The sequence below is a fragment of the Peromyscus eremicus genome, chromosome 9 (assembly GCF_949786415.1).
Source record: "Peromyscus eremicus chromosome 9, PerEre_H2_v1, whole genome shotgun sequence".
In the NCBI taxonomy this organism is placed as follows: Eukaryota; Metazoa; Chordata; class Mammalia; order Rodentia; family Cricetidae; genus Peromyscus; species Peromyscus eremicus.
This window is the reverse complement of record NC_081425.1, coordinates 20,609,483-20,635,368: the sequence shown is the minus strand read 5'-3', so window position 1 is coordinate 20,635,368 and position 25,886 is coordinate 20,609,483. Positions and strand designations below refer to the sequence as shown.

At 35.6% G+C, this 25,886-nt stretch overlaps 1 protein-coding gene across 13 annotated transcripts in view; it reads right to left on the bottom strand.

The window, feature by feature from the left end:
• Mycbp2 (MYC binding protein 2) overlaps positions 1-25,886 on the bottom strand; it is a 251,013-nt gene that overhangs the window by 87,408 nt on the left and 137,719 nt on the right. For all 13 annotated transcript variants that reach the window (XM_059273237.1, XM_059273240.1, XM_059273238.1 and 10 more), the window contains 14 exons: positions 25,449-25,655; positions 24,282-24,413; positions 21,344-21,522; positions 19,527-19,669; positions 18,105-18,205; positions 17,255-17,473; positions 14,192-14,417; positions 12,088-12,206; positions 11,458-11,545; positions 8,843-8,892; positions 5,545-5,717; positions 4,473-4,617; positions 1,002-1,217; positions 350-405 (listed from right to left, as the gene is read on the bottom strand). In XM_059273237.1, the coding sequence (XP_059129220.1) occupies positions 350-405; positions 1,002-1,217; positions 4,473-4,617; positions 5,545-5,717; positions 8,843-8,892; positions 11,458-11,545; positions 12,088-12,206; positions 14,192-14,417; positions 17,255-17,473; positions 18,105-18,205; positions 19,527-19,669; positions 21,344-21,522; positions 24,282-24,413; positions 25,449-25,655 (2,054 nt within the window). The remainder of the gene's footprint in view (positions 1-349; positions 406-1,001; positions 1,218-4,472; positions 4,618-5,544; positions 5,718-8,842; positions 8,893-11,457; positions 11,546-12,087; positions 12,207-14,191; positions 14,418-17,254; positions 17,474-18,104; positions 18,206-19,526; positions 19,670-21,343; positions 21,523-24,281; positions 24,414-25,448; positions 25,656-25,886) is intronic.

Here is a 25,886-nt window from a genome sequence, read left to right as displayed (position 1 = left end):
TGGCAATTAACACAGAGACTCACAGCTGGTAGACATGCAGAGAACAAGAGACTATTTGGTGACCAGCCTCAAATAGGCTGTTTTGTTTTTGTTTTTGTTTTTCCACACCTCTCACTAGGATCAGAGATCTTCATGAAGAGGGTGTGGAATGATAAGGGCTAGAGGTGATGGATGACTTCCAGGAACCTCTTTTGAGAACAAAACACAAACAGGGCAGTGGTACATATGGACTTAAAAGAATTAGTAAGAATATTTTAAAATAACAGAAAATAAGGATGGGATTTTTGAAGATTTCTGTTTGGATGATTCAGTTTTAGTTTTAGCAGCACTTTGAGAAAACAGTTCTTACCTTTTAGGAGTTGGTGATGCAAAACGCAGTTCTTCAAATGAGTAGTTTTCATATACCTTGAAGAAAGAGACAAGGAACGTTAGCAGCCTTGCTATAAATATTTTCATTTCCTACAATGCTAAAATATCCAGTAAATGAACTGAGAACACTGTCTATCCACACAAGAAAGAAATGAAAATGGCAAGACCACTTGAAAAATGAATTCCAGATTTACTAGAGATCCAAACAAAAAACAAAAACAAATTAAAAATCTTACGGTATGATTGTTAATATGGACAGGGCTTAGAGTCACTAAAGAGACAAATGTGTGGCTATGTCTGTGCAGAATTTTCTAGATTGGGTTAACTAGGCCAGGAAAAGAAATTCTAAATGTTGAACTTAACAAAAAGGAGTAGTGAGGTAAGCAGTAGTATTTATCTCTCTGTTTGCTTTTTGAATGAGGATCCAATTGATCCAGTCTGCCTCCTGTGCCTGCAACCATGCCGCCCCACCATGGTGGGATGTGGCCTCTCAAGTTGTAAGACAATAAACCCTTCTTTCCTTAAACTGCTTATCATGCATTTTGTAATACTTTGCCAATATTTGAAAAACTGAAATGCTAAATAAATCAGTTGTGAAAGATAAATATTTCTGATAAGTGAAAATAAATTACCTTCATCATTGTTATGGCAATGTACCGTGCCTCCTTTACTATCATTGGTTCATATGAAACATCCAGCTTTGGTGACGCCAACCCACCAAAAGTCATGTCAGTGTTAGAAGACGCTGCTGCTACTGAAGGACTGCCAGGAATCCTTTGAGATTTCTTTACTTGCTCTTGTTGTAAAGATGTTTTTTTCTGAGAAACAGGTACAGCTTTCACTTCCACCTATCCACAATAATATAAAAACCAAATACATATAATTATCTTTGACACAGCAAAATAAGCAATTTACAATTACAAAGTCGGTGATAGAAGCTTTGTTAACACTGGCTCACCTTGGTCATTTCATTTTCAGGAAGATCTCACCTCTGTCTTACACACTAATAGTGTAAAACAGAGGTGTCATTATTTTAGAACAAATTATCAAAATTTCACACCTTAAAAATTAAATCTCTTGTTAATATGATACTGGGAAAGAAAACAGAAAGAATCTGTATTGAATTCTTTCAGGAAGTAATATTTTATCAGATAATTTAAACATAAATACCTCTCATAATCACAGGTTATTTGTAAAAAATTAATCTGAATTCTTGATGTTAATAGTCTACAAAGGGGGCTGGAGAAATGGTTCAGCAATTAAGAGACCTTCCTCAGAAGACCTTGGATTTAATTCTCAACATCCACATGGCAGCTCACAACTGTAATTCCAGTTCCAGGGGATCTGACACCCTCACACAGACATACATGTAGGCAAAACACCAATGCACATAAAAATAAAGAAATCTTTAAAAAAAAATAAGCTACAAAGGAAAATATACTCATTAATAGAAGCCTTTAGAATTAATGGTTTAAAAATGACCAGAAATCTAAGGATCTCTGTTTACTTCAGGCAAGAAAAGCATAATTAGATAGCATAGTTAATAATTTAAGCTACTCATTTTAACAGTCTGAACTTTGCAACTCAGTTTCTACAATGATAACATGTAAATATCCTTCATCTACTTACTTTACACCTAGGAAAACAGACTTTTAAAAGGCATATTAAGCCGGGCAGTGGTGACGCACGCCTTTAATCTCAGCACTCGGTAGGCAGAGCCAGTTAGATCTCTGTGAGTTCGAGGCCAGCCTGGGCTACCAAGTGAGTTCCAGGAAAGGCGCAAAGCTACAGAGAGAAACCACGTCTCAAAAAAACAAACAAAACAAAACAAAACAAAACAAAAACAAACAAAAAAGGCATTTTAATTAAAACACTGAAAATACTGACTGCTGCTAATAACTTTCCTAAGTATTTTGGAGAGTTTAGGTGTGTAGTTTGGTGGTATAGCATGTTTAGTATGCACGAGTCAAAGAAAAAGAACACTTGCCAGGAACTACAACAAAAGGTTTTATTGTGCTTTTGCTTGCTTATTTGTATACTGATGAAAAAGAACACTTGAATCATAGGTAGCCACACATTTATAATATATATGACTAGCATACTACTTTTGAGACTGCCAAGACTAGGCAATCCAACAGTATGGATCATCCCACCCAGGGTGTGTGTGTGTGTGTGTGTGTGTGTGTGTGTGTGTGTGTGTGTGTGTGTTGGGGGGGGATAAGCTTCCTCCAATTCCATTTCTCAGGTGTCAGCCAATGCAGGGGGGTGGGGTTGGTTAAAGAGGGAGTGGGTACTTCTCAATGTCCTGGAACTCCTCAAGTATACCAGGCTGGCTGGCCGGTGAGGCACAAGTATACATGTAGAAGTATATTTGTAATCAAATGTCTTAAAATTTGAAAGCATGTGGTGATATATTGTGTACCCTAAAAATTTGCCTGAAGATCAGAGAACAGAACAAGCCACTAGATTAAACATAGAGGCTAGACAGTGGTGACACACACCTTTAATCCTAGCATTGGGGAGGCAGATTTGTCTGGATCTCTGTGAGTTCAAAGCCACCTGGACTACAAGAGATTGACTCAGTCTAGGAGAGAAACAGAGCCAGGCAGTGGTGGCACACACTTTTAATCCTAGCACTCGGGAGGCAGAGATCCATCTGGATCTCTGTGAGTTCAAAGCCGCACTGGACTACATGAGATTGACTCAGTCTAGGAGAGAAACAGAGCCAGGTAATGGTGGCACACTCCTGTAATCCCGGCACTTGGGAGTCACACGCCTTTATTCCCAGCACTAGGAAAGTGAGGAGACAGGAACTAAAGTCTTTCTTCTGAGGAAAGCTTTTCAGGCCGAAGAGTTCTAGAGGTAATAGGTGACTTGTTCCTTTGTCTCTCTGATCTTTCAGCATTCACCCTGATATCAGGCTCCCAGTTTTTTATAAAGAGACCATTTAGCAATTCATGTTACAAAAGCATTTGTTTTTTTGTTATACTTTGAACTTTAAATAGTGGTAAGTTGCAAATGTTTTGTCTCAAACAACAAAGATGAGACAATACATAGGATATCATGGTGAGTGTGCATGTATGTTACCTACAACATTGTAGTTACTCCAGAGTATATACTATTCCATCTTTTTGCATCCATGTTTGGGACACAACACAGATTGTTACTGTGAGTTGGGATTAGAGTGTTTAAAGGTACTGTTAAATGTTGACTTCTGCTTAGTATTAGAGTCAGGTGCTTTTATATAAGCTTAGTTGTTTTGGTCTTCACAGCTATGGACAATGAATCTTAATTATTTTTTACTGAGACAGATAAAAGATTACACTGGTATTCTGTTTTGCTCATGCTACATATCAAAGATGGTATAAAGCAGCTGAAATAGTTTTATTTGTGATATAGAAAAATTAGTGCTCTATGAATAAAAGAAGATTATGTATCTTAATCTACTCTGATTAAGTAGTAATTCTAAAATTCAAATTACCCCATAATTCAGCTACAGAAGGGAAAAGGACTAGAGACCACCTACACAAATTTACATTTGTTTTAAATTATTTAGAAACACATAAAAAGTTTACATGAGATATCTGTATCACTGATTTCATTCAATATAATATAAATATCCTTATCAACTACTGCCTTGTGTAAGAAGTATATGTTATACTCATTAATATATATATTTGTATTAGTCATTATTTTATAACCAAAATTTACATATTTTAACTTGTCTATCAATATTAAGTTTACATTATCAATATTATCTTTAAAGTGGGAATTCAGTTATGTGCAGAATGTATGAGTCTTTTAACAAATAGATATAACTAAAAATGCAGTATTCATTCATTTTCTCAATCCCTCTTTACTAGAGACCTTCCTTCTATACAACTCTTCCAATGGACAACTTAAACTATCATCTTTGCAGTCGTTGCAGCACATAACTAGGAACTAACTAATGTAAAAGCAATCACCTAAGCAACTCTTCGGTATCCTCCATTACACAAAGACAAAGAGAGAAGAGCAAGTAAACCCTGTAGACTTGTCATTCTCCAACCCTTAGCAGTTACAGCAGTCATTGTGCAGATTTTTCCTAATTCACACAGAATTACCTTCATGTTGGGAACATGAACCACATCTCCATACTGGTCTTTTGTTTGAACAGTTATGGTGGTGGGCCAACCACAACGAATATCATCCTTATTCAGGATCAATGATGTTTTCTGAGGATCAGCATAGGAATCTGGCTGAAGCCATCTAAAAGAGTTAAAAACAAGAGAACATGAAATTAAGCCAAATAAACTAAACCTGTATTGAACAAAATGCTAAACCAGTGTCTTCATTTCTGATTTAGTAATAGTTACAAGTGTTTTCTTGGGAAGCAATTAATAAAAATCCATTAGATACACACACAAAAATGCATGGTTTCTGATGTTTATATAGACTATGAAATAATTTAAAGTTAGAAAGTACTGAAATTTTTATTATAGGATTATCAAAAAATGACCAATTTACAGCTAATCTGAAGTAGTGAGGGAGATCAGCTTTCTAATATCAACTGGAAAAGAACAGTTTCCTTATGAAAGCAAGGACAGAAATATTATTCACTTGCTTGGAAGCAGCCGGGTACATTGATTGGCATTCTTTTTTATATAACTTCACACTAGCTTCTTTACTATCTCCCCTTACTTATAAAACTTGTCCATTTCTGAGTGTTGGAGCTACCCATTTCTGAATCCATTTCACAATTTATATTCAATTTGACTTGTGAGATGAGTAACAAGTAAAGTAATTCTACTATGCATTATATATGTGTCTACAGATAAAAGTGAGGAGGACTTTAAAAATTTGCTGTTCCTTCCTAGTCTTTCGCTTTAAACATTAAGGTGTAATCTCTAAAATGTAAAAATTAAAACCAGAAAGAGGTTTTATTCTATTTTTTCTTAGTAAGTTAACACAAGCTAGCATATCTATCTTTCTTTTTATCCAAAAACAGCAAATGGCAAAAAACAAATTATTAACTGTCATATATTTTAAAATATTATCACCTTTTACTTCTTCAAATTCAAAACACATAATCTGGGTTATTGAAGGAATTATTTCAACATCAAAATGGCCATTTCCTCCTTTAATCCTCCTCAGAGATGAATACTTAAACGAACTTAATTGAAATATTAAAAGTACCTTGCAAGCCTTCCACCACTTGATCCTGGGACACAAGCAATGAAATCATCCAGAAAGGACTGCTCATTGCTTTGGATTTGAAGTGGTAAGTTTCCTTCAAGTGCCTCTAAGATAGTTGGTGAATGAGAAAGAGCCAAACCCTTTCCAAGAATACCAGAGTGAGTTTTGCACACCTATTAGGAAAAAAAGAATATCTTTGTATCTTACTTATTTATTATTTATTTCTAAAAAGGCTTCACTATATAGTCCAGGCTGGCCTTCAATGTGGGATTCTCTTGTCTCAGCCTCCTGAGTGCAGGGCTTACAGATGTGTGACATTATACATGGAAAATATATTAAAATATAAACCTTTTCATGAAATTTTCAACATGCATACACTTCTAGTATGCCTTATTGGGGAAAATCATTTCCTGCTATGCCCAGTCTTACTGTCTTTAGTCTATAAAGTATAAATTATAGGAGGGAAATACTGTTCTCAGGAACAGTACCAGTTACCTATCTTACTCAAAAATCCGTAACAGCAAAACCTCCGTGCTAGACGACATGGTACATCTCCTCCTATGCTGTGTTACATGCACATTTGGCAGGGCCAGAGCTCCTGAAGGCACTGGTGGGATTCTCTCTCATTTCAGTTCCCATTATTGACAATCATAGGTAAGCTGTGTTTACTGTCTTAGGGAAGTGACGTTAGTACCAAGGTCTTTACTGATTGGGCTGCACATATATCTCATGAATCTAAGTCTTATGACAGTTAAGGAAAACAGGAAGAAAAAAGTGAAATTTCAGTTTTCACCCATTTGTTAACTAAAATCCTTTTTTTTAAAAGGTCTGCTAGAAATGGTGAGACTCCAGAAATATTTTAATAAACTAAAAAAATTTAATAGAAAAATGATACACTTTCCAGGAATATTTATTTATTTAAAAGTAACTTTTACATTCCACCAACTATGCAACCTCAAAACTGTTTATTTTTTTTGTTTTGTTTTGAGTCAAACAGACTTTGTGAAAAACCTGGTTCTAGATAAGTTCTATACTCTTGAGTTAACAAGTTACCATATCAGCTGGTGTTCAAAACAGACATCTCTTAAATGTTAACTATTAAATTTAAGTTAAATGGTATGTATAAAACATCCATTACAGTGTTTGTGGAACAGGACATTATTTATACATATTATATCATACCAACTATAAACCAAGTCTATTTTTTTTCTTTAAATGATATCGAGTCTAAGTATTATTTATATAGCATCATATTCTATGAAATCATAATGTATGAGCTTCTTGAAAGCCATTTTAAATATGAATGAGTCATGACATACACCATTTATTAAATGTTTGTTAAATTATTATTTTTGTTCCCTAAAGTACAAAGACTTAATATTAAATACACATCTATATACCTATACATACGCACACCTGGTAGCTTTTTAAAATCTAAGAGTTTTAAATTACACAAAAAACCATGACTCCCTATAATTATAGCAAAGTGGTCAAAGTAATGGATTTGTCAGCATGCTATCAAAGGAAAAATCCCATCCCAGTTGTGTGGTTCTAGGCAAGTTACCTAAGTGCTTCAGATTTCTGTAATGGAGACAAGAATCTCGGATTTATAGGATTGTGTGATGACTAAATGAACTAAAAATATATGAAAAGTTTATAAATAATGCTTGATAAATTAACACAAATTAGTGTTTTATTCCCTTTAATCAATTAATCTCAGGAAATAAATTTCAAATACTAACTCTTAGCATCAGTGGAATTAGACATCCGCATTTATTTCTCAACTAACCAGACTGTTAAATCATGTAAATTCTGTGAACTTCAGATTCCGTAAGATGAATAAAAAAACAATACTAAGTTCAAGGTGTAATTGCAAAAACAGAGAAATAATATTAATGGGACTAAAAACAATGAAGTATACAGATAATTATGTAAATAAGTACACTGCTAACTACATACATATACCTAGCATAGGATACAGGCCCAACTGCAATTAGTGCTACCCTAATGTGGACTTAATAATCTCTGGTACATGGTAAAAGTATAAAAAAAGTAGGCATAGTAAAATGAATCTTCTATTTTAAAAATATAACCTTTCATGCTTGGCACTTGCCTTTAATCCCAGCACTTAGGATGCAGAGGCAGGAAGATCTCAGTGAGGTTGAGGTTAGCCTGGTCTACCAAGCAAGGTCCAGGACCAAAAAAAACAAAACAAAAAAACCCTTTTCTATTTTGGGCTATTAAGTGATCATTATGAGTTACTGCTGATAAAAATAGTATTTTTCCTTAATAAAAATAATATGTGTGGGAAAAAAGTATTTGGACAATCTTACAAATTCATGGAATTTTATGGTCTGGAAACTATGGAATCAGTCTATGCTTTATCTTCATGCTGTTTCACTACACAGCATTAACCCATCACTGATGGTCTCAGTGTACAGTCTACATGGATACGCAATTACTACATGAAATCTCTAGCCTAGGATAAGCAGGCATTATAATTTCAAAACACTGCTTACTAGGCTCCTCCCATCCTATCAGTGACTGCTAGCTATATAAATTTCGCGGACTTAAGCTAAGAGAATCTAATGGTCTGAGTAATATAAAGTAACAAACCAATACAGATTGAAATGAGAGGTCCAAAACCAGTACTTCAACTGAAATACAGATTTATTTTCATTATATTGTCAAATGTTCTACTTAATTAATGTTTATACAAATAAAAATATTAGCAAATAATAAGAGCAACAAACTGATGGCTCCCAACTGTGAGAGCCGAATGGCTCTGTGATGTTATGAAATTAAAGTTTCATATAAGGAACCATATCCTGTGCCAAATGCTTTTGTTTGTTCGCTGGTCAAGACTGTCCAGATAGAAAGGAAATTTGCACAGCTCTGAAGAGCATCTCTATACACTAGCCCTTATTTCTCCCAAGCACATGGCAGTCAGTGTTTCCACGGGCCTTTGCATCAAGAGGAGACTTACAAGTTATTTGTCTCTAGAATGCCAATAAACAGAATGAAATACTTATCCACTGAGTCTTATGTTGAAGACAGTAATCATCTTGTGGAAATATTATTTTTAAACTATTGGACAAAAATTAAAATGAGGCCGGGCGGTGGTGGCGCACACCTTTAATCCCAGCACTCGGGAGGCAGAGGCAGGCGGATCTCTGTGAGTTCGAGGCCAGCCTGGTCTACTGAGCGAGATCCAGGAAAGGCACAAAGCTACACAGAGAAACCCTGTCTTGGAAAAACAAAAAACAAAAACAAAAAATTAAAATTTTTAGGACAATACCTGCAATGCAGCCTCTTCAAGAATTTCAAGGTCTTCCTCCAACTCATTACCTGTTATGCAAATTAAAAAAGTTTTACTAAATTATACTAATAACCTTTCCAATCCCTTGTATTCACTATCATTTTTGTAATCCTGTTATTATAGGTTGAAAAGATTTACAGTTTTAGATAAATCTAGTAGTTTAGACTTTAAAACATACAGTAATTTTTGGTGTGAATGAAAGCTGTAACTGTTAAGTTAGTAATCAAGTATCATTCACCAAACAATGTAAAGAATTAGGCATGTTCAATCCGAGGTCCAGATGCTGCAAGTGGCCTAGTACAACTATGAATGTAGCCCAACACAAAATCACAGATACTTAGAACACTATGAAATTATTTTTGTATGTGATTTTTTTTGTGTGTGTATAAGTCAATGACATGGTTCCTGAGTATGACTTTGTAGATGACAATTTCATGTTTCAATGTGAAAAGGTTGTATAATCTGAGAAATTGACTATATGAATGTATGTGTGAAGTTTTTATATTTAATGTTTTCTTTTTTGCAAAAACCTAAACTGATTTTTTTGATTAGTAAGATAGCTATATTTCAGGTAACAATGATGACTCATAAAATTCTAAGATATTACTTAAGGATAACAGAATTTTCCCAAGTTCCTGTCCTGAGAAAATTCCTTGCAGAGTCCTGAAAAAGATGCTACGTATGGCGGGTATCTGAAGGAAAGGAATCTACGTATATCATGCTCTTTTGTCTGTTTCCTTTATTCCTCTATGACAAAAATTGTATCTATACAGCTTCAGCTCTGTCCTCACATTCAGCTCCTCTCTGTGCCCAGTTTTCCTGTCCTCATAGTTTTAGTAAGCTCCTATGCTTTTGACCTCATCTTTGTCCTCTGTTCCTTCATCTTCCATCTATCCTTCCTGGCTCCTTACCCCTGATCCTGATAAACTCTACAAGAGATCTGTTTCACCCTCTACTGAACTCTGTCTTCTTCCCCTCTCTCTGGCCACAGGGTTCTATGTCTTCTGTTCCTGCCTCACTCTTCCCCTCTCTCTGGTCTTGCGGTTCTGTGTCTGCCTCTGGAATTCCGCTCTAGTCCTTACTGCACCTGGTTATGTAGAAAGCCCTATTGTCCTCAGTCAGTCTCTCTGCCAAGCTCCTAGGCCTGAAGGAAGGGGATGGTCTGAACTTCATATGCACAAGAAACAAAGCTATGTGTCTAGGAGCCTACTTGTCTCCTAGGCTCAGCGGGGTAGTTAGTACCTAGTGGAATAGTGTCTGAGAAGCTTAGCTGTTTGCCAAATGGTTTGGGGGTATTTAGGCACACAAGAAATTCATAGCAGAAGACAGCTGAAATATTAAAAACCGGATAACACCAAATATTTCATAATAAATGGCTTGCCTCTAGAAAAATACCTTGAAATTTCTAGGTATAGCTTTAATATCCAGCTGAATCTCTATAATATATTCTTGCAGCCTGCAAGAATTACTTACCTGTGTTCTTCAGCCATTTTCTCTTTTATTGTGTAATACAGAATGTTTTATTTCTTTTCTTTGACAGTTATGAAACAGTAATATGGCTCAGGGGAAACAGTCTAACTGACTAGAAGAAGAAAGCGTGGAATAAATATATTCCAATCATCATAGTTGCCCTACAGAAATCCATTGTCAACAGTTTCTCATGTATTATTCTTCTAAAAATTTTACATGCAAGACTTAGCTGTGTATGTGTATGTCAATGTACATAAAGGTGAGCATGCATGAACTCATACATAGATATGATGCTACCACCAAGAATGTGACCTTTTTCTATTACTTTTTGTTTTATTTACTATGATATGGAGAACTTTCTTTCCCAGGCCATATAGCTATGCTTTTTCTTTCAGCTGCACAGACTCCATCAGCTCTCTAACTGGGTTCCAAACGACAGATTTGGTTGCAGCTAGGTTTGGCAATCAAAGGCACTGCTGTCTTCATCCTTCAGTCAATATGTATTTTTTGATTATTTCTGTAAGTATTCAATATAAACAGACACATCAAAAGTAAAACTGTTAACAGCTATTGATAAAGTTCTTCCAATGATGGTGCTAATAATTCTCTTCATATAAAAATGTTAACATATTAGGAGAACAGCATAAAGGGACTAATATGAAGCAGGACTGAGGAAACCGAGAAGATTAAAAAGGAGCAAGAATGGGACATAACAAGGAATGACAAGGGTAAAGAAAAAGAAGAGAGGTAAATAAAAGATAAAATGAGAAGGTCTACATGGATTTTCCAAGTGAAAAATAAGTATGTGCATATATATGTGTGTGCATTTATATATATGGAGGGTATACACATATGTATATATATATATGTACAGACATATATATGGAGATATAATATATGGAGGATATACATATATGTGAATTTGAGTAAATTAAAAAGATTTTAGGATACCCTTAAGTTTCCATCGAAACAACATCAGTGTATCAAATAGCTGTTACTCACATGTACATGTAGTCACAGAATTTTTGTTGAAAGTTTATCTTTGAATGCTCTGTAATAAATATGTCTTGCTTTTAAATGTTCTTATGAATCTTTAACAACGCCTGTTACTTAACTAGACTCACCAATAGGAAGTGCTAGATCCTTCTTCATCAAAGCTGCTGCACAGACCCCACCGAGATTAGCTAATTCTTTTTCCAGCTGAATAACTCCCTGTAGAATTGCATAAAATTCACTACTTAAAAAATGTTTGAACGTGGGTTATGAAAACATTGTAATTCAAAGTCAAGTTCTGCCAATGAAACTAGAAAGCTCTGCTTAGCTGACAGCTGAGGGAGAAAGAGATTTAATATTATACCCCATGTTGTTTGGGTCTATACCTTCACTGTCCAAATCATTTGCCATTCACATTTAGGAAGATTATGACCTTGGCTTTATTTTAGTGTTTGATTTAAAACATTAAAGAAAATCTAGAATAACTTAAGTCACTTTGTGAAGCTAGGTTCTGTTATTTATTAAAGGTAAAACTTTAGCATGGGGCACACAGTTATGCTTCAAAGTATGCTTTACTTACATGGGGCCATGTTGCATTAACTCAATTATCCCCATGTATGAAGAGTAGCAAAATGTTAACAGACAATTAAACTACACAACATTTTAAACATAAACCTCAAGCTTGCAAGGCACTTTATATCCAAGGAACTTTTAAAAGAGCCAACTGTTCTTAACAGACTGGGAAGATACCTTGTTCTTACCTCATCTGGTCCAGGGCTAAATTCATATCCAATTGCAAAACACTTGAAACCATAGAAGGAGGCTTTATCATCTTTCACATAATCTGAAGCAGTTTCCAGTGAAAAAAGGGCTTCGTTTCCTTAAAAAACAAGAAGTGTGTGTGTGTGTGTGTGTGTGAGCAAGCACCAATCTCTGTTAGTATGGTTAAAATCTGAAAGAACTTGATAACATTTCATTATTTTATCATATAAATATAAATAACTATTGAAATCAGTTACTAAAATGGAAAGAAGACTTTTTGATGGAGAGTCCTTTATTTTTTTGTACAAACCATATTAAAAGCAACACTATCAAAAATAGAACCAGCCCTAATGAATGGTTGCTAATTTCCATTATAATCAAATCCATTTTCTTAAGCCTATCCTTAAGTTATATAAGCATCTTTTTTTTTTTTTTTTCCAATTATCTATCAATTACTGAGTACCTAGGCTAGTATTCTCTGTTTTGAATTAAGTGATCTTCTACCCTGGTAACTGGCATTTTCAGATCTCTTAACAAATCAACCAATCAAAAAAAAAAAAGTGTTTTAGAATCAAAGAAAAAAACTCTAAATTCATCAAGGCTAGATTATATGAAAGATGACAAAACTTCTCTGTATAATTTTAAATGTTTGAAAGACTAGTTAGTGTTAACTGGTTGAAATTAGAATACTACAGAGACTAAAGAGTTTTAAAACTTAACTTTCTTTTAAAGGAAGACATAAATATCAGAAAGAAGTGCAAGCACATGCATACAGACAGACACACACACACAGACACACACACCTGTTGTAGAATATTATTTCAATGTGTGTTATTTTGTTTATGCTCTGGGATGTTTAATGATGCAAAGATGTGTTTGATTAAATAAAATTCACCCGCAGTCAGAAGGCTGAGTCAGCAACTAGCTGACAGGAAGTGGTAGGGAGGAGCCAGTGAGAAAGATTTATAAGGAGGGGGAGGAGCAGCACAAGGGCTTTTTGGAGGATGCAAGCGAGGAGAGGAGCTGAGCAACTAGCTATTTAGCCTGAAGAGCAGAATAATCTTAACCTTTGAATCTTGGGTTCTTTAGAGGGAGAGAAGTTTAGTTAAGTTCCCTTTGTAGCTTTTCGAGAGTTGGAGCTGGAGGGAACAGATTTCCCTCTGGCTACAGCACTTGTGGCCTAACCGCTGCTGGTAGTGGCGGAGTTACAGTTGCTGTTTCAGACAGCTATGGCTTAAAAAGCAGCCACCATTTAAAAAAAGGACAATTGGTGCCCAATGTGGGGCACCAAAATGTCATTGTTTGTTTTTACTCTTTTCTTGGGGGGCCCGCCACCTAGCTATCAAACAAATCACATATGGAGTCTTATTCTTACTTATGAATGTCCAGCCTCAGCTTGGCTTAGTTTCTAGCCAGCTTTCCTTATCTTAAATTATCCTGTCTACCTTTTGCCTCTGGGCTTTTCCTGTTTTCTTACTTCCGTAAATCTTCTTCTTACTCCATGGCTTGCTGTGTAGCTGGGTGGTTAGCCCCTGGAGTTGTCCTTCTCCTCTGGCTGCTAGATCTCAGATCCCTCTTCCTAGATTTCTCCTTTATTTATACTCTCTGCTTGCCAGCCCCACCTGTCCTTTCTTCTGTCTTGCTATTGGCCAGTTCTTTATTAAACCATCAGGTGTTTTACATAGGCACAGTAACACAGCTTCAGGAAGTTAAACAAATGCAATATAAACAAAAGTAGCACACCATAAAATATTCTACTACATACACCTCCAAAGGAAGGGCCTAAATCCTACTTCTGAAAGATAGCATTTACTGGGAAAATAGAAAATCAAATCCATTTTTACACTTTTTTTGTAATTTGGTCCCAACTATACAGATGACTCAGTATTAACTCCCCTCACCTCAAAAATCTTCAAATAATCACTCTTCTTAAATTTAGAGTACACTATGCCCTTTGCCCAGCATATCTTATTTTTCTCACTTGAAACCAAGACCCATAAGTCTTTAATAATTTTCTCTGAAGTTAAACATTTTCAATAATGCATCTTTAATATACATACATGTATCCATTTTAACCCATAAAACAGAGAAGAGAAAATTCACCTGGCAACACTAAAACCATAGTAGGCCAACCAGAGGATCCTGAATATTTCTTTAATTCTATCCATGAGTTAAGGTTTTCATGAACAGTTGTCAATTTTGGTCCATATCCTGAATTCTGAATAGTTCTGACAGGAATAAGCAAACGGAGGACGTCTTCTGACTGTGCGGTACCACACTGAGGGTCAAATTCTATTGTCATCCACCTAACACATTCCGGGAATGTCACCTGTCAGGAGACAAGAAGATATGAGCATACATGCACATACCTACATATCATTTGTGAGATGATGAGAGAATGATACACTACAAAAAAATGGAGAAATGAAGGAGAAACGAAGTGAAGGAAACAAAACAGACTGTCTTATAATTTAGTTTTGGAGTATGCAATTACTTAAATATTAGAAAACAAAACGGAATTAAAAACCAATTCACAAAACAAATTATATATATATATATACTACACACACATATATATGTAGTATAACAAGAACCGGAGCTTTTTTTTTTTAAAGTGGCTGATTCAGAGCTGAAGCAGGAAAGGTAAGTAAGTATTTGCTCATTCCAGGGAACAAAGATGCAATTAAAATTAGACGGGAGAATCTAAAGTCTCAGTAGGGTAAAGTGAAGAGACTCACATCCAGCTGAGATATGGGGCCAGTTTCTTCAACAATCAAAAGTTGAGGAAACCCAAAGACAGAGATGGAGGGGTATGAATATATTTACAGCGCTTTAACATGTCTTGAAAAACCAAAAAGGGGGCGGTACTGAAGAAACAAACAATCCCAAACATATTCATCTTATGTGAATTCAAATTCAAGCAAACACATAAAATATGCATATTTTATAATATTAAGGAATCGCTCATTTTAAGTGTTATAATATTATAGTTATTTTAGAGGGTTCTTACATTAGAGAAATACAAAAGAAAATAACATTAATTGTTTTACAATAATATAAAAGAGAAGGAAGAAGCAGAAAATAAATGAAATGGTTTAACTAAGACCTTAAGACTTGAACCAGGAGATGAGTAAGGAATTATCTAGTCTACTTTTTTTTTTTTTTTTTTTTTTTTTGGTTTTGGTTTTTCGAGACAGGGTTTCTCTGTGTAGCTTTGCGCCTTTCCTGGGACTCACTTGGTAGCCCAGGCTGGCCTCGAACTCACAGAGATTCGCCTGGCTCTGCCTCCCAAGTGCTGGGATTAAAGGCGTGCGCCACCACCGCCCGGCAGCTCCTATTTCTAAAACAAATTTAATGTTTTACAAGCACGAAAACATAATTGAAAAAGCACATGATTCATTCTCATTTATTTACTAAAAGGATTTGAATATAATAAATTTTATATTTTAAATTTTAAAATATTTCACTTTTTATTTTTTTAATATAATATTCTAAGTAGACTACTTTTGATTTTCAGAGTTCAGATAGTGGTACAAATAATGCCAGTTTAAAAAGTATGATTTACAGGCTAGGGAGATAGCTCTGTCTGTAAAGAGTTTGAGGACTAGAGTGTAGTCTGCAGGACCTGTGTCAAAGTAAATAAATAAAGTCTGGGCATGGTGGTATAAGCTTTAATCCCAGGGCTGGGAGGTAAAGACAAGAGGACCACTGGGGCTGCTGGCCAGCCAGGCTAGTGCACTTAGCCAGTTCTAGTTCAGTGAGAGTCCTTGTTTCAAAAACAATATGGATAGTGCTTAAGGAATAACATGCAGTTGTCTTCTTGCCTCTTTATCCATGAACGAACATGCCCACAGGAACACATATAAAAATACTATTTACAAATTTTAAGATTTATATTCACTATGATTATAATATATACCACCGAGTTTAGCATTATATACTTCAATACTGTTAGAAAAATATTTGTAAATAACTTTCAAACACCTACCAAAGGCTGAGTGGTGGTGGCACACATTTAATCCCAGACTCAGAAGGCAAAGGTAGGTGGATGTCTGTGAGTTCAAGGCCAGCCTGGTCTACAGAGCAAGTTCCAGGACAGGCTCCAAAGCTACACAGAGAAACCCTGTCCCCAAAAAACCAAACAGAAAACAAACAAACAAACAACAAAAACCTACTAAAGTATAAAATCTGTAAGGTAAAAGTTCTGTTTTCCTAGATAGCCCAGAGACCTAAGGTAAAGCCTTAGGTTAAAACAAACAACCAACCAATAAAACCAATAAAATGACTCCCAATGGCATTCTGCTATACTTATAGATATGTACCATGTTCAGCCATCATCAGAGAAGCTTCCTCCTACAACTGATGGGAACAAATACAGAGACCCATAGCCAGACATCAAGGAGAAAGGGGGGGGGGGGGAGAAAGAGAGAGAGACAGAGACAGACGACCTTGGAACACATAGCTCTAAATGGGATGTCTCCATCAGATCTCTCCCATCAGAGCAAGGAAACTCTGTGGAAGAGAAGGTGGAAATAGTGTAAGTAGTGTAAGAGCCAGCAGAGATGGGGGACACCAGGAGAACAAGGCCCTCTAAATAAACTGAGCAAAGAGCATATGAACCCACAGAGACTGAAACAGCAACAGAGTCAACATGTCTACATCAGGCCCTCGGCATACATACTTCCAGTTTAGCATTTTTATAAAATGTATATAAATGAGTGGGTCTCTGATTCTTGTGCCTTCTTTGGGGCTCTTTTTCTTCTGTTGAGTTGCCTGGTTCAACTTTTGATGTTCTACTTTTTGCTTCATCTTGTATTTTATTTTGTCATGTTTAGTTGTTATCTGCTAGTAGCCTGTTCTTTACTAATGAGAAACAGAAAGTGAAGGGATCCAGAGGGGAGGGGAGGTGGGGAAGGACTGGGTGAGTAGAGGGAGGGGAAACTGTAATCAGGAGATACTGGATGAGAAAAGAATCTATCTTTAATAAAAGGGAAAAAGTTTTATCTTCAGGTCTTCGTTAGCCCAACAGTTTATCTGTGGATTATCTATATTTAAGTACTACAGAAGAAGTGACATTTCTGAACATATGCAAAATACTCTTTCAGATACCATTAGAAAATCTCAGCTCAAGGTTGGGATTTGCATCTTGCTAAGAATGGTGCCCACCTTGTAGTGCATCACACAGGCAGGCTTGTATGGGTGCTCACTCTCAATGACAGCATAGTGATTAGAAGTGGTACAAGCCGAGAGACCTTGCTCAGGCTGGTTTCCTGTTGTGCTATCAGTTGACTGATTGGGATTGAACGCAGGGGGTGCATACTTCTGATTCAAAATGGCAACTGAGGGAAGCAATTGTTGGACAAGGCCAAAAACTTCTACAGCAACCTAGTAGATATAAAAAATATACATGATTAAATAAATGTGAAATTAATTTTACTAAGGAACTATCCTAATTGTTGGTAATGCTGATCAGCAACAAGTTCCATACACAGTTTCTATAAAGTATTTTTAAATAAAAATGTTTTTAATGGGTAAAGAATTTTATCTTAGATATTATATCAAAATAATCTATTATTTTAAAACTCTTGCTTTTCTGTGGTCTACAGTAAATAGCTTTTCCCAATATTTAGTTATGCCAAAGACTCAATAGTTTATGACTTTCTTCATGTCTTATCTCACTACTGTAAAACATTCCATTTCTACTGCTATTTTAAGGTGGAGAATTGGCATCAAACTCAGAAATTTTAAAATAAGCAGGTAACTAAATCTTTCTTTATATGTCATATTTATAAGACAGATCTTCAAGTGTGAAATCAATATGTAAGTACACTAAGTCAATAAGCAATGCTGGGAACAAAGAGGCTTAACTAATAATTTCTACTACGTGAGGTGCTTTATCTGTTATCTATAACACCAGGGCCTTAACGCTTAATATATCTTTAAAGGGAAGATATAAGATCTATGAAGTGGTATAAAAATGGTAAGAAATTCAAAGTCATAGAATTTAGTTACACACCTTGGGAATAGCAGCAGCTACTGGTCCTATGTAGGCTATAATAAGGGGAAGCAGCATGGAAAACAGACTGGAAGAGCTAAGCAGTTCTGGAATGTCATCAGCTAAAAAAAGCATTAAAACTATAGTTAGAAGGTGGTTTCGTTATACTGTACACATGCTAAACTAACCTATATCCTATTATCCTCAGAAAGTTGTGGTTGACATTAACTACATGTCTATAAAGGACCGGATCAATTTTTTGTAAGGGATTTACTAGCATGTATTATCTCAATCCTTACAATAGATACTTCCTACTTTTTAGAAGAGAAAAACCAAGGCACTCAGTATTTGTCCATCTTATAGTAAATTCTTAATGTATTCTACAAATATATACCTGTAAAATGCTAGAGCCAGGAGGAGAACCTAGGGCAGTAGTTTTAAACACAGCAATAGAAATGACACTAGGCAAATTATTTAATCTGAAAAGCAAGATAACAATATTTCTTCCCTGACTGCTGTTAGGATTAAATGACTCAACACATATAAAAAACACTTAGAACAATGTCTGTACATATAAACATCTCAAAAAGCATCTGTTGTCACTTTTCTATTATGACTTCTATTTCTCATGAAGAACTTTGCTGACAGCCATTTTATCATGAACATGAGGCTTAAAAGATGGGCTAAGCCTCGACATTTACATTACAGGGCAATTATTCTCCCAAATATGGGCTTCTAGACCTGTTCCATAAGAATAAATGACATTTATTCAGAAAATACTTTTTTAACCTAGCCTAAACCTCTGGGATGGACCAAATTTTTAGGGGAAAGGATAACCCTGAATATTTGACACTAACAATTCTCCTGACAGTACAGAGGATGCCCAGATACCAAGAGGTAGGTAACAGGAGGAAGGCAGCAATGAGATTATTTGCACATTTCTATCCAAGAGAAAGTACATATGAGGTCGCACTATGGCAGCTTGAACTAGGTACTAGAAAAACAGAGAAAGAGGAAAAACCAACTGGAGTTTCCAGTGAAGGAATAGTCCCAGGCTTAATTTAGAAAAGTAGATCTGAGGAGATGGGCAAGGTTATCCAGACATTTGGGTGAATGGTGATACTTAACGGGAACAGGATACACAGAAATAAAAAAAAAAAAAACTAGGAATAAAGCAAAACAACCAATTTAATTGGATGGAATGTTTCTCTTTTTGTATAAACTAAAAAAAATAAAAGTATCAGGTAATCTGTTTAGATCACTCTAAAAAAAAAAAAATCTTCTGCTAAGTGTGTAAATGATCCAAAATCAATACTTGTATAGATGGATAAGGAACTAAACACTTTGGGATTCTACAAGATGGCTCCCCTTCATTAACCATGTACAGAGAAGAATTACAGATTCTAAACTATGACTATAAAGAAAGGAAAAGAACAGTCTTACCATCCACAGCAAGAGCTCTGTGCAACAGATCTTTCGCAGCTCGAACAACAGTGCTTACCACAGAGAGCGCTCTGCTACAATTTTTATCTTCTTCATTGGCTTTACTTAGAAGTTGGGACTGTAAATCTCCATCAAATTCACTCCTGAGACACGAATAAGCATGAAAATAGTTTTCACTGGTAATTTAATGAATTATATTCAGATTAGAGTTTCTCAATAAACTTGAAGTAAAAAACACTTAACATTAGAGTTAAGACATATATGTATAATTATGTTAATTTAGGAAGCAATAAAGGCTTTGAACAAACAAAGCATAGAGTATAAAGTAAAGGGTGTTAGTTTATATTAGATTAAGTTGCTCTTTGATGAACTAATATTTAACAAAGACCTGAAATGTGTTTAAAAAATAAATTACAAAGGGTCTAGGAAAAATGTGAGACAAAAGTATCAGGACAAAGGGAGCCAGGTGCTGAATTTAGGGAAGAGAATGCAGACAACTATTGCTATGATGGAAGGAGAAAGAGTAAAATCTGAAGGAATGATAAACACGGGTCAGATCATATAGAGTTTAGTGGTCAGAGTAACAAAGTCATAGTTCATATAAAAAAAAGAGTCAGGAGAGAATTGAGCAAGGGTACAGTGGGTCTATTATTCATTTTTATCAGATAACTGATTGTAAAGGACAACAGAGAAAGAGACTCATATAGAGGCTATGATTATTTTACAAGTAAAAGGGTTGGTGATCAGCAGTCTGATCACAGGAAAGATAGAAAAAGTCAAATGTAGAGCATTTTACAAATATGGCTGTCAAGAACTATCAAATTAGATGTAGGGTGCAGGAGAAAGACATCCAGAATGACCAGGTTATTTGGCTACAACTGTATGACTACTATGAACACATTAAACCTACAACATCTATCAGCCAACCAGAGAAAGCATCTTTAAGGAGGATATTTGGTATGGTGACTTACAGGTGTGTTACCTGGAGTCCAACTTCCTATGTACAAATCCCTTTATCATAAGTCACTACAAATGTGATTTGAGAGATGTTTAACCACTAAAGCCTCAGTTCCCTCTTCTGTGAAACAGAGATAGGAAAAGTGCCTACTGTGTGACTGGCTGAGGCAACCACAGGTAGCACTACATAAGCAATATTAGTGATTTGATACAAAGTTAGGTTGAGAACAAAAGTGGTTAATGACACTAAGACATATAATAACACAGGTATGTTATTATACCAAAAAAATCAGATGCGATGAGTTATGAGTATTTAGGGTTTTTTTTTTTTTTGGCCCAAAGATTATAGTTTTCTATTTTCCACCATTTACCTACTAAATAGTTTGCTAAAATACTCTAAGAAAACCCCCACCATTACATCACATAGCGTCTCAGAGGCTAACCTGAGTAAGTAAAAGATATAAGACTATTCTTCAGACTGGATAAAAGAACCAAGGCAATGCCACTACCTGAGCTTTGGTTAAATAATTATGAAAAGAAATGAGTAAATTCTACTTGAATTTTAGAGCACAATCAAGAAATTAAAATATAACATCAACAACATATATGACAGTACAAAAAAAAAAACACCAAAAGCTTCAATGATACTAAAAAATAAATATCAAAAAATTTAAAAGCATTCAACTTTGTAGTTAATACTAAATTGACATTTTTAAATGAAGATTCTTCACAGGAATTAAGTATGTGCTAGGAAGATAAATTTGTAATTCAGTTACATTACTGACTTGGCAAGTTTTATATAATAGTAAATGTTACACACCACTTTAGCACATCTCATTTCTAACTATAAGTGCACATACCTATAGTACAATATCTGTGGAATCTGTCCTCTGGTCTGGTTTGTGCCATTACTGCTCAAGCTGCATGTGCTGAAGGTAAAAGTCACCCCATCTGGGCACTGAACGGTGGTCATTCCTCCATCTCCATTGGCTGTACGACTTCCATAGTTCCTCAAGCGCACAGCGTACTTAACATTTTCCTTAGTGATGGAGATATAAAGCATGTTATATCTGTTCATAATGTAAGGAGAGAATACAGAAAGAACTCTAGCAGTAAACTTCTCGAATATACTGAAACTTTGTGGTCATTAAAAATAATTTCATTAAATGAGTTTTTAATGGATCTAATAGCTAATATTTACTGAATGCGTTTTGAGTAAGAGAATCTGCCTTAAATACTTTATATGAGCTAACTGAATTAATTCAAGTGTTCTTAGTAGGTAAGTATATTACTCAACAAATGCAGAATCTGAGGTCCAGTTGTTAAACGACTTGCACAAAGTAACATAGTTAGTAAGCAGTGAGACTAGTAGTTGACTATCAACAAATATGGGTAACTCCTGTGCTTAATTACAAACATAAAATACTAATCAATGTTATGGTTTGAAAGAAAATGGCTCCCATAGGGAGTGGCACTATTAGCAGGTATGGCTTTGTTGGAATAGGTATGGACTTGTTGGAAAAAGTGTGTCGCTGTGGGGGTAGGCTTTGAGGTCTCCTATGTTCAAGCTATACTCATTGACACGGTTCACTTCCTGTTGCCTGCAGATCAAGATGTACAACTCTCAGCTCCTTCTCTAGCACCATGTCTGCCTATACTCCACCATGCTTCCTGTCATGATCATAATGGACTAAACTTCTGAAACTGTAAGCCAGCTCCAATTAAATGTTTTCCTTTATAAGAGTTGCCTTAGTCATGGTGTCTCTTCACAGCAATGGAACACTGACTGAAATACTAATATTACTATAAAATAATGTTTTTTTCTATGAGCTTAAATTCTTAAAATAACTCTAAGTACATAAAAATAACTGTGAGTCTATTACATTTTTATTTGGGGAGAAATTTACCCAGAGACAAAAATATGCACACACATATGGGAAAAAAATCCATGCAAAACTGTCCAGAATATGGTTCAGAACATGGTACGTAGCAAAACAGAGCTACAGATACTCATGCTTTATGATCCAGAGGGTAGTTTTATGCCAACAATACATAAGTTTAGTCATCTGAGAGGAGGGAACTTTACTTGAGGATATGCCTCCATAAGATCAGGCTGTGGGCAAGCCTGTAAGGCATTTTCTTTTGTGACTGATGTGGGAGGGGCTAGCCCTGGGCTGGTGGTCTTGGGTTCTATAAGAAAGCAGGCTGGGCAGGTCATGAGAAGCAAGCTAGTAAGCAGCACTCCTCTATGGTCTCTACATAAGATCCTGCCTCCAGGTTCCTGAACTGCTTGAGTTCTTGGCTTGACTTCCTTCAGTGACCGACTACACTGTGTCAGTGTAAGCCAAATAAACCCTTTGCTCCCCCAGTTGCTTTCATCATGGTGTTTATCATAGCAATAAATACCATGACTAGGACAGTATCTAAGCTGTTTTTTTTTTTTTAAAGGTTGCGCGCGCATGCGTGCTTGCGTGCGCACGCATTAGGAGATCACAGAGGGTCCCTTGGAGCTGGAGTTACAGATGACAATAAGCCTCCTGATGTGGGTGCTGGCAACTGAACTCCAGTCCTTTACAGGAGTATTATATGCTCCTAACAAGTGATGTAGCCCTCCAGCCATCAAAGCTGTTTTTGATGAAGTCTCTGATGAGTCTACTTTACACTCTAAATTCTATTCCAAAATAATATTTATTCACTTATATTTATAAAATTAATATGAAGGAAAAAATCCTAATACTCTTTTCTGTATATTTATTTATTTTATGTTATGTGTACAAGTGTTTTGCCTACATATATGCATGTATGTACACTATGTACATCCTTTGTGCCTGGGTAGTTCAAAGAGGTCATCAGATCCCCTGACGTGAAGTAATGGATGGTTGTGAGGCACCATGTGGATGCTGGGAACAGAACCTGGATCCCCTGTGCTCTTAACTACTGAGCTACCTATGTGGCCTCATTAATATTAACTCTTAAGACTACATTTTTTCTTTGAAGCATTTTTGGTGCAATATAAGTTGGAAAGATGCAGACTAATACCCAATCAGTTTCAATTCTATGCTACACATGGAGGCATATTCTCTGCTGTCATTACTTAGTCAGTAATGGATGTTACTGCAGTGTGGATGTTCAACTTCCTCACCAAAAGAGGAGGCTCAAAGTGCTAAAATGATAATATGCCAGATTTAATAAATCTCATATGGGAGAATGATGTAGCATGTCAGAAAAGGAATAAATACTACTCTGCATCTTTCCTACTTATATTGTACTAATTCTTTTAAAAAGCTAAGTCTGTCTTACCCCGACTCTAAAGCTATTTGACAATAAAACCTAACAATTTTTCCTAGTATACTAGAATTTGATATGTTCAAAAACAAAGCACAACACAGTACAATACCAAGAATATTATATTGTAGTAGGCAAATGTGTAAGTAGTTGAAGCAGCATATAACAGATAACTTAGGAGAAGCCATAGTTAACACTGAGATTCATGGAGTACCTTTCAATATATTTTTAAAACACTACTTTTATTTTTAATGGTGTATATGCATGTGTATACTGGGAGTGCATGCACGAGTGCAGATACTTGAAGAGGTCAGAAGAGGGTGTTGGGTATTCTGGAACTGAAGTTGCCAGTGATTGTGAGCCTCCCAACATGGGTGCTGGGATTCAAACTCACGTCCTCTGTAAGAGCAGTACACACACCTAATCATTGGGCCATCTCTCCAGCCTGTTTTTCACTATTTTTAACTGTATAACATTACCTCTTAGTTAAAAAAGAAATGTGGGTGAAATTACCTTTAAAGGAACAACTTTGTCAAGTCTGATTTCAGCTATGTCGCTGGGTGAGTCGTCTGTTGTATAAGTTCCTTTGACTAATTCTAGAGATGTCCATCTGTGAGAATGAGTTGAATCTCCTGCATGTTCACTCTAACGAATACATAAAAACAAAATTCATAAGACGCAGGACAAATCTGATTATAATCCATTATTGTCTTTAGGCAGTTTACTTCCTTATATATAAAATTAGTCATGGGCTGGTAGAGATGGCTCAACAGGTAAACAAATTTGTCCCCAAGCCTGACAACCTCAGTTTGATCTCTGAGATTTCCCACATGATGGAGAGAACTGGCTCCCACAAGTTGCTCTCTGGTCTCCACATATGTACCTTAGAATATGGATGCATGTCTGCATGCACACTCACACAAATAAATGTATTAAAAAACTGAAATTAGTTATTAGCATTTCTAAAGAAAGATTTTGCTACTCTAAGCTATTCACTTTTTATCTTGTTTCCTGAAGAGATTAAAACATAAATTGACTAGTATTCTTTTAGGTCGTAGAAGTGTTTGAGTGTCTTCATGGAGAGACTACACATACAGTCTAATGAAGTAGATGTTAATTAAAAGGAATTGCTCAAATAAATCAGTTAAACATATGCTATTTACAAGAAACTTATTTTTATGTTTCCTGTCTCATATTAAACTTTGTAAAAATTCAAGCACTTAAAATAATTTTGATAATAGAGAAATATATAGCTACAATCAAAAACACTATCTTTTAGGAAGAATTTTCCATTAGCATTTTAATAAAATTGTTTATTTGCTAGAGGGCATAGTATCCATCTAAACTTAAACACTGTTCTAGAATCATAAAAAAAATGACAATAGCAGAAAAAAATTACACGACTTGGAATAAAAGGCTTAGCTATGTACTTTCTAGTTTTCAATTCCACTTAAAATCTCTCCCTTTCAGAAATTGCAAAACAATAAAAAATAAAATAAGGCAGAAGTGTACCAAGATGCCTTCAAACAATCATGTAAAATAAGTCTATTGATTCTGATTTAATGTTGTCCATGAACAGGCGATCTGTTAGACTTCTGAAGGTTTGGAACCATCGTGCCTTGACAATGGTAAACTCAGATAACCACACAGCAAGAAAAATGCTGCAGGAGTGATACTCACATCATCAACCAAGACCTCTAGTTCATACTCATGTATGCCACCTCCTCCATAGACAGAGAAGCCAACCACAACGATCCCAGGTTTGTCTACTGCAAAACAGATTGCATCAGGGGATCCATTTCCAGTGTTCCAACTCCTTCCCTGGCTTGTTTTTGTGAATCGGTTAGCACTGGCTTTTACAGAGTGAAGAGAATTTAGTCCATCAACCTGTGAACAACACAATTCCATCAACAGTTGATAACCTGAGTATTAATAGCAACAACTGAAACACAGTATCTAATGGGTACATATTAGATATTAAACATTCATTTGAATGTTTATATATTTTATATTAAGACAGGATTTTCAAAATCAAGCCACAATCTGTTTGGGGGTAAAACAAAAAACAGAAGCATCAAAATCAGTTAAAGCATTCAAGTAAGTTATCAAACATGGTTA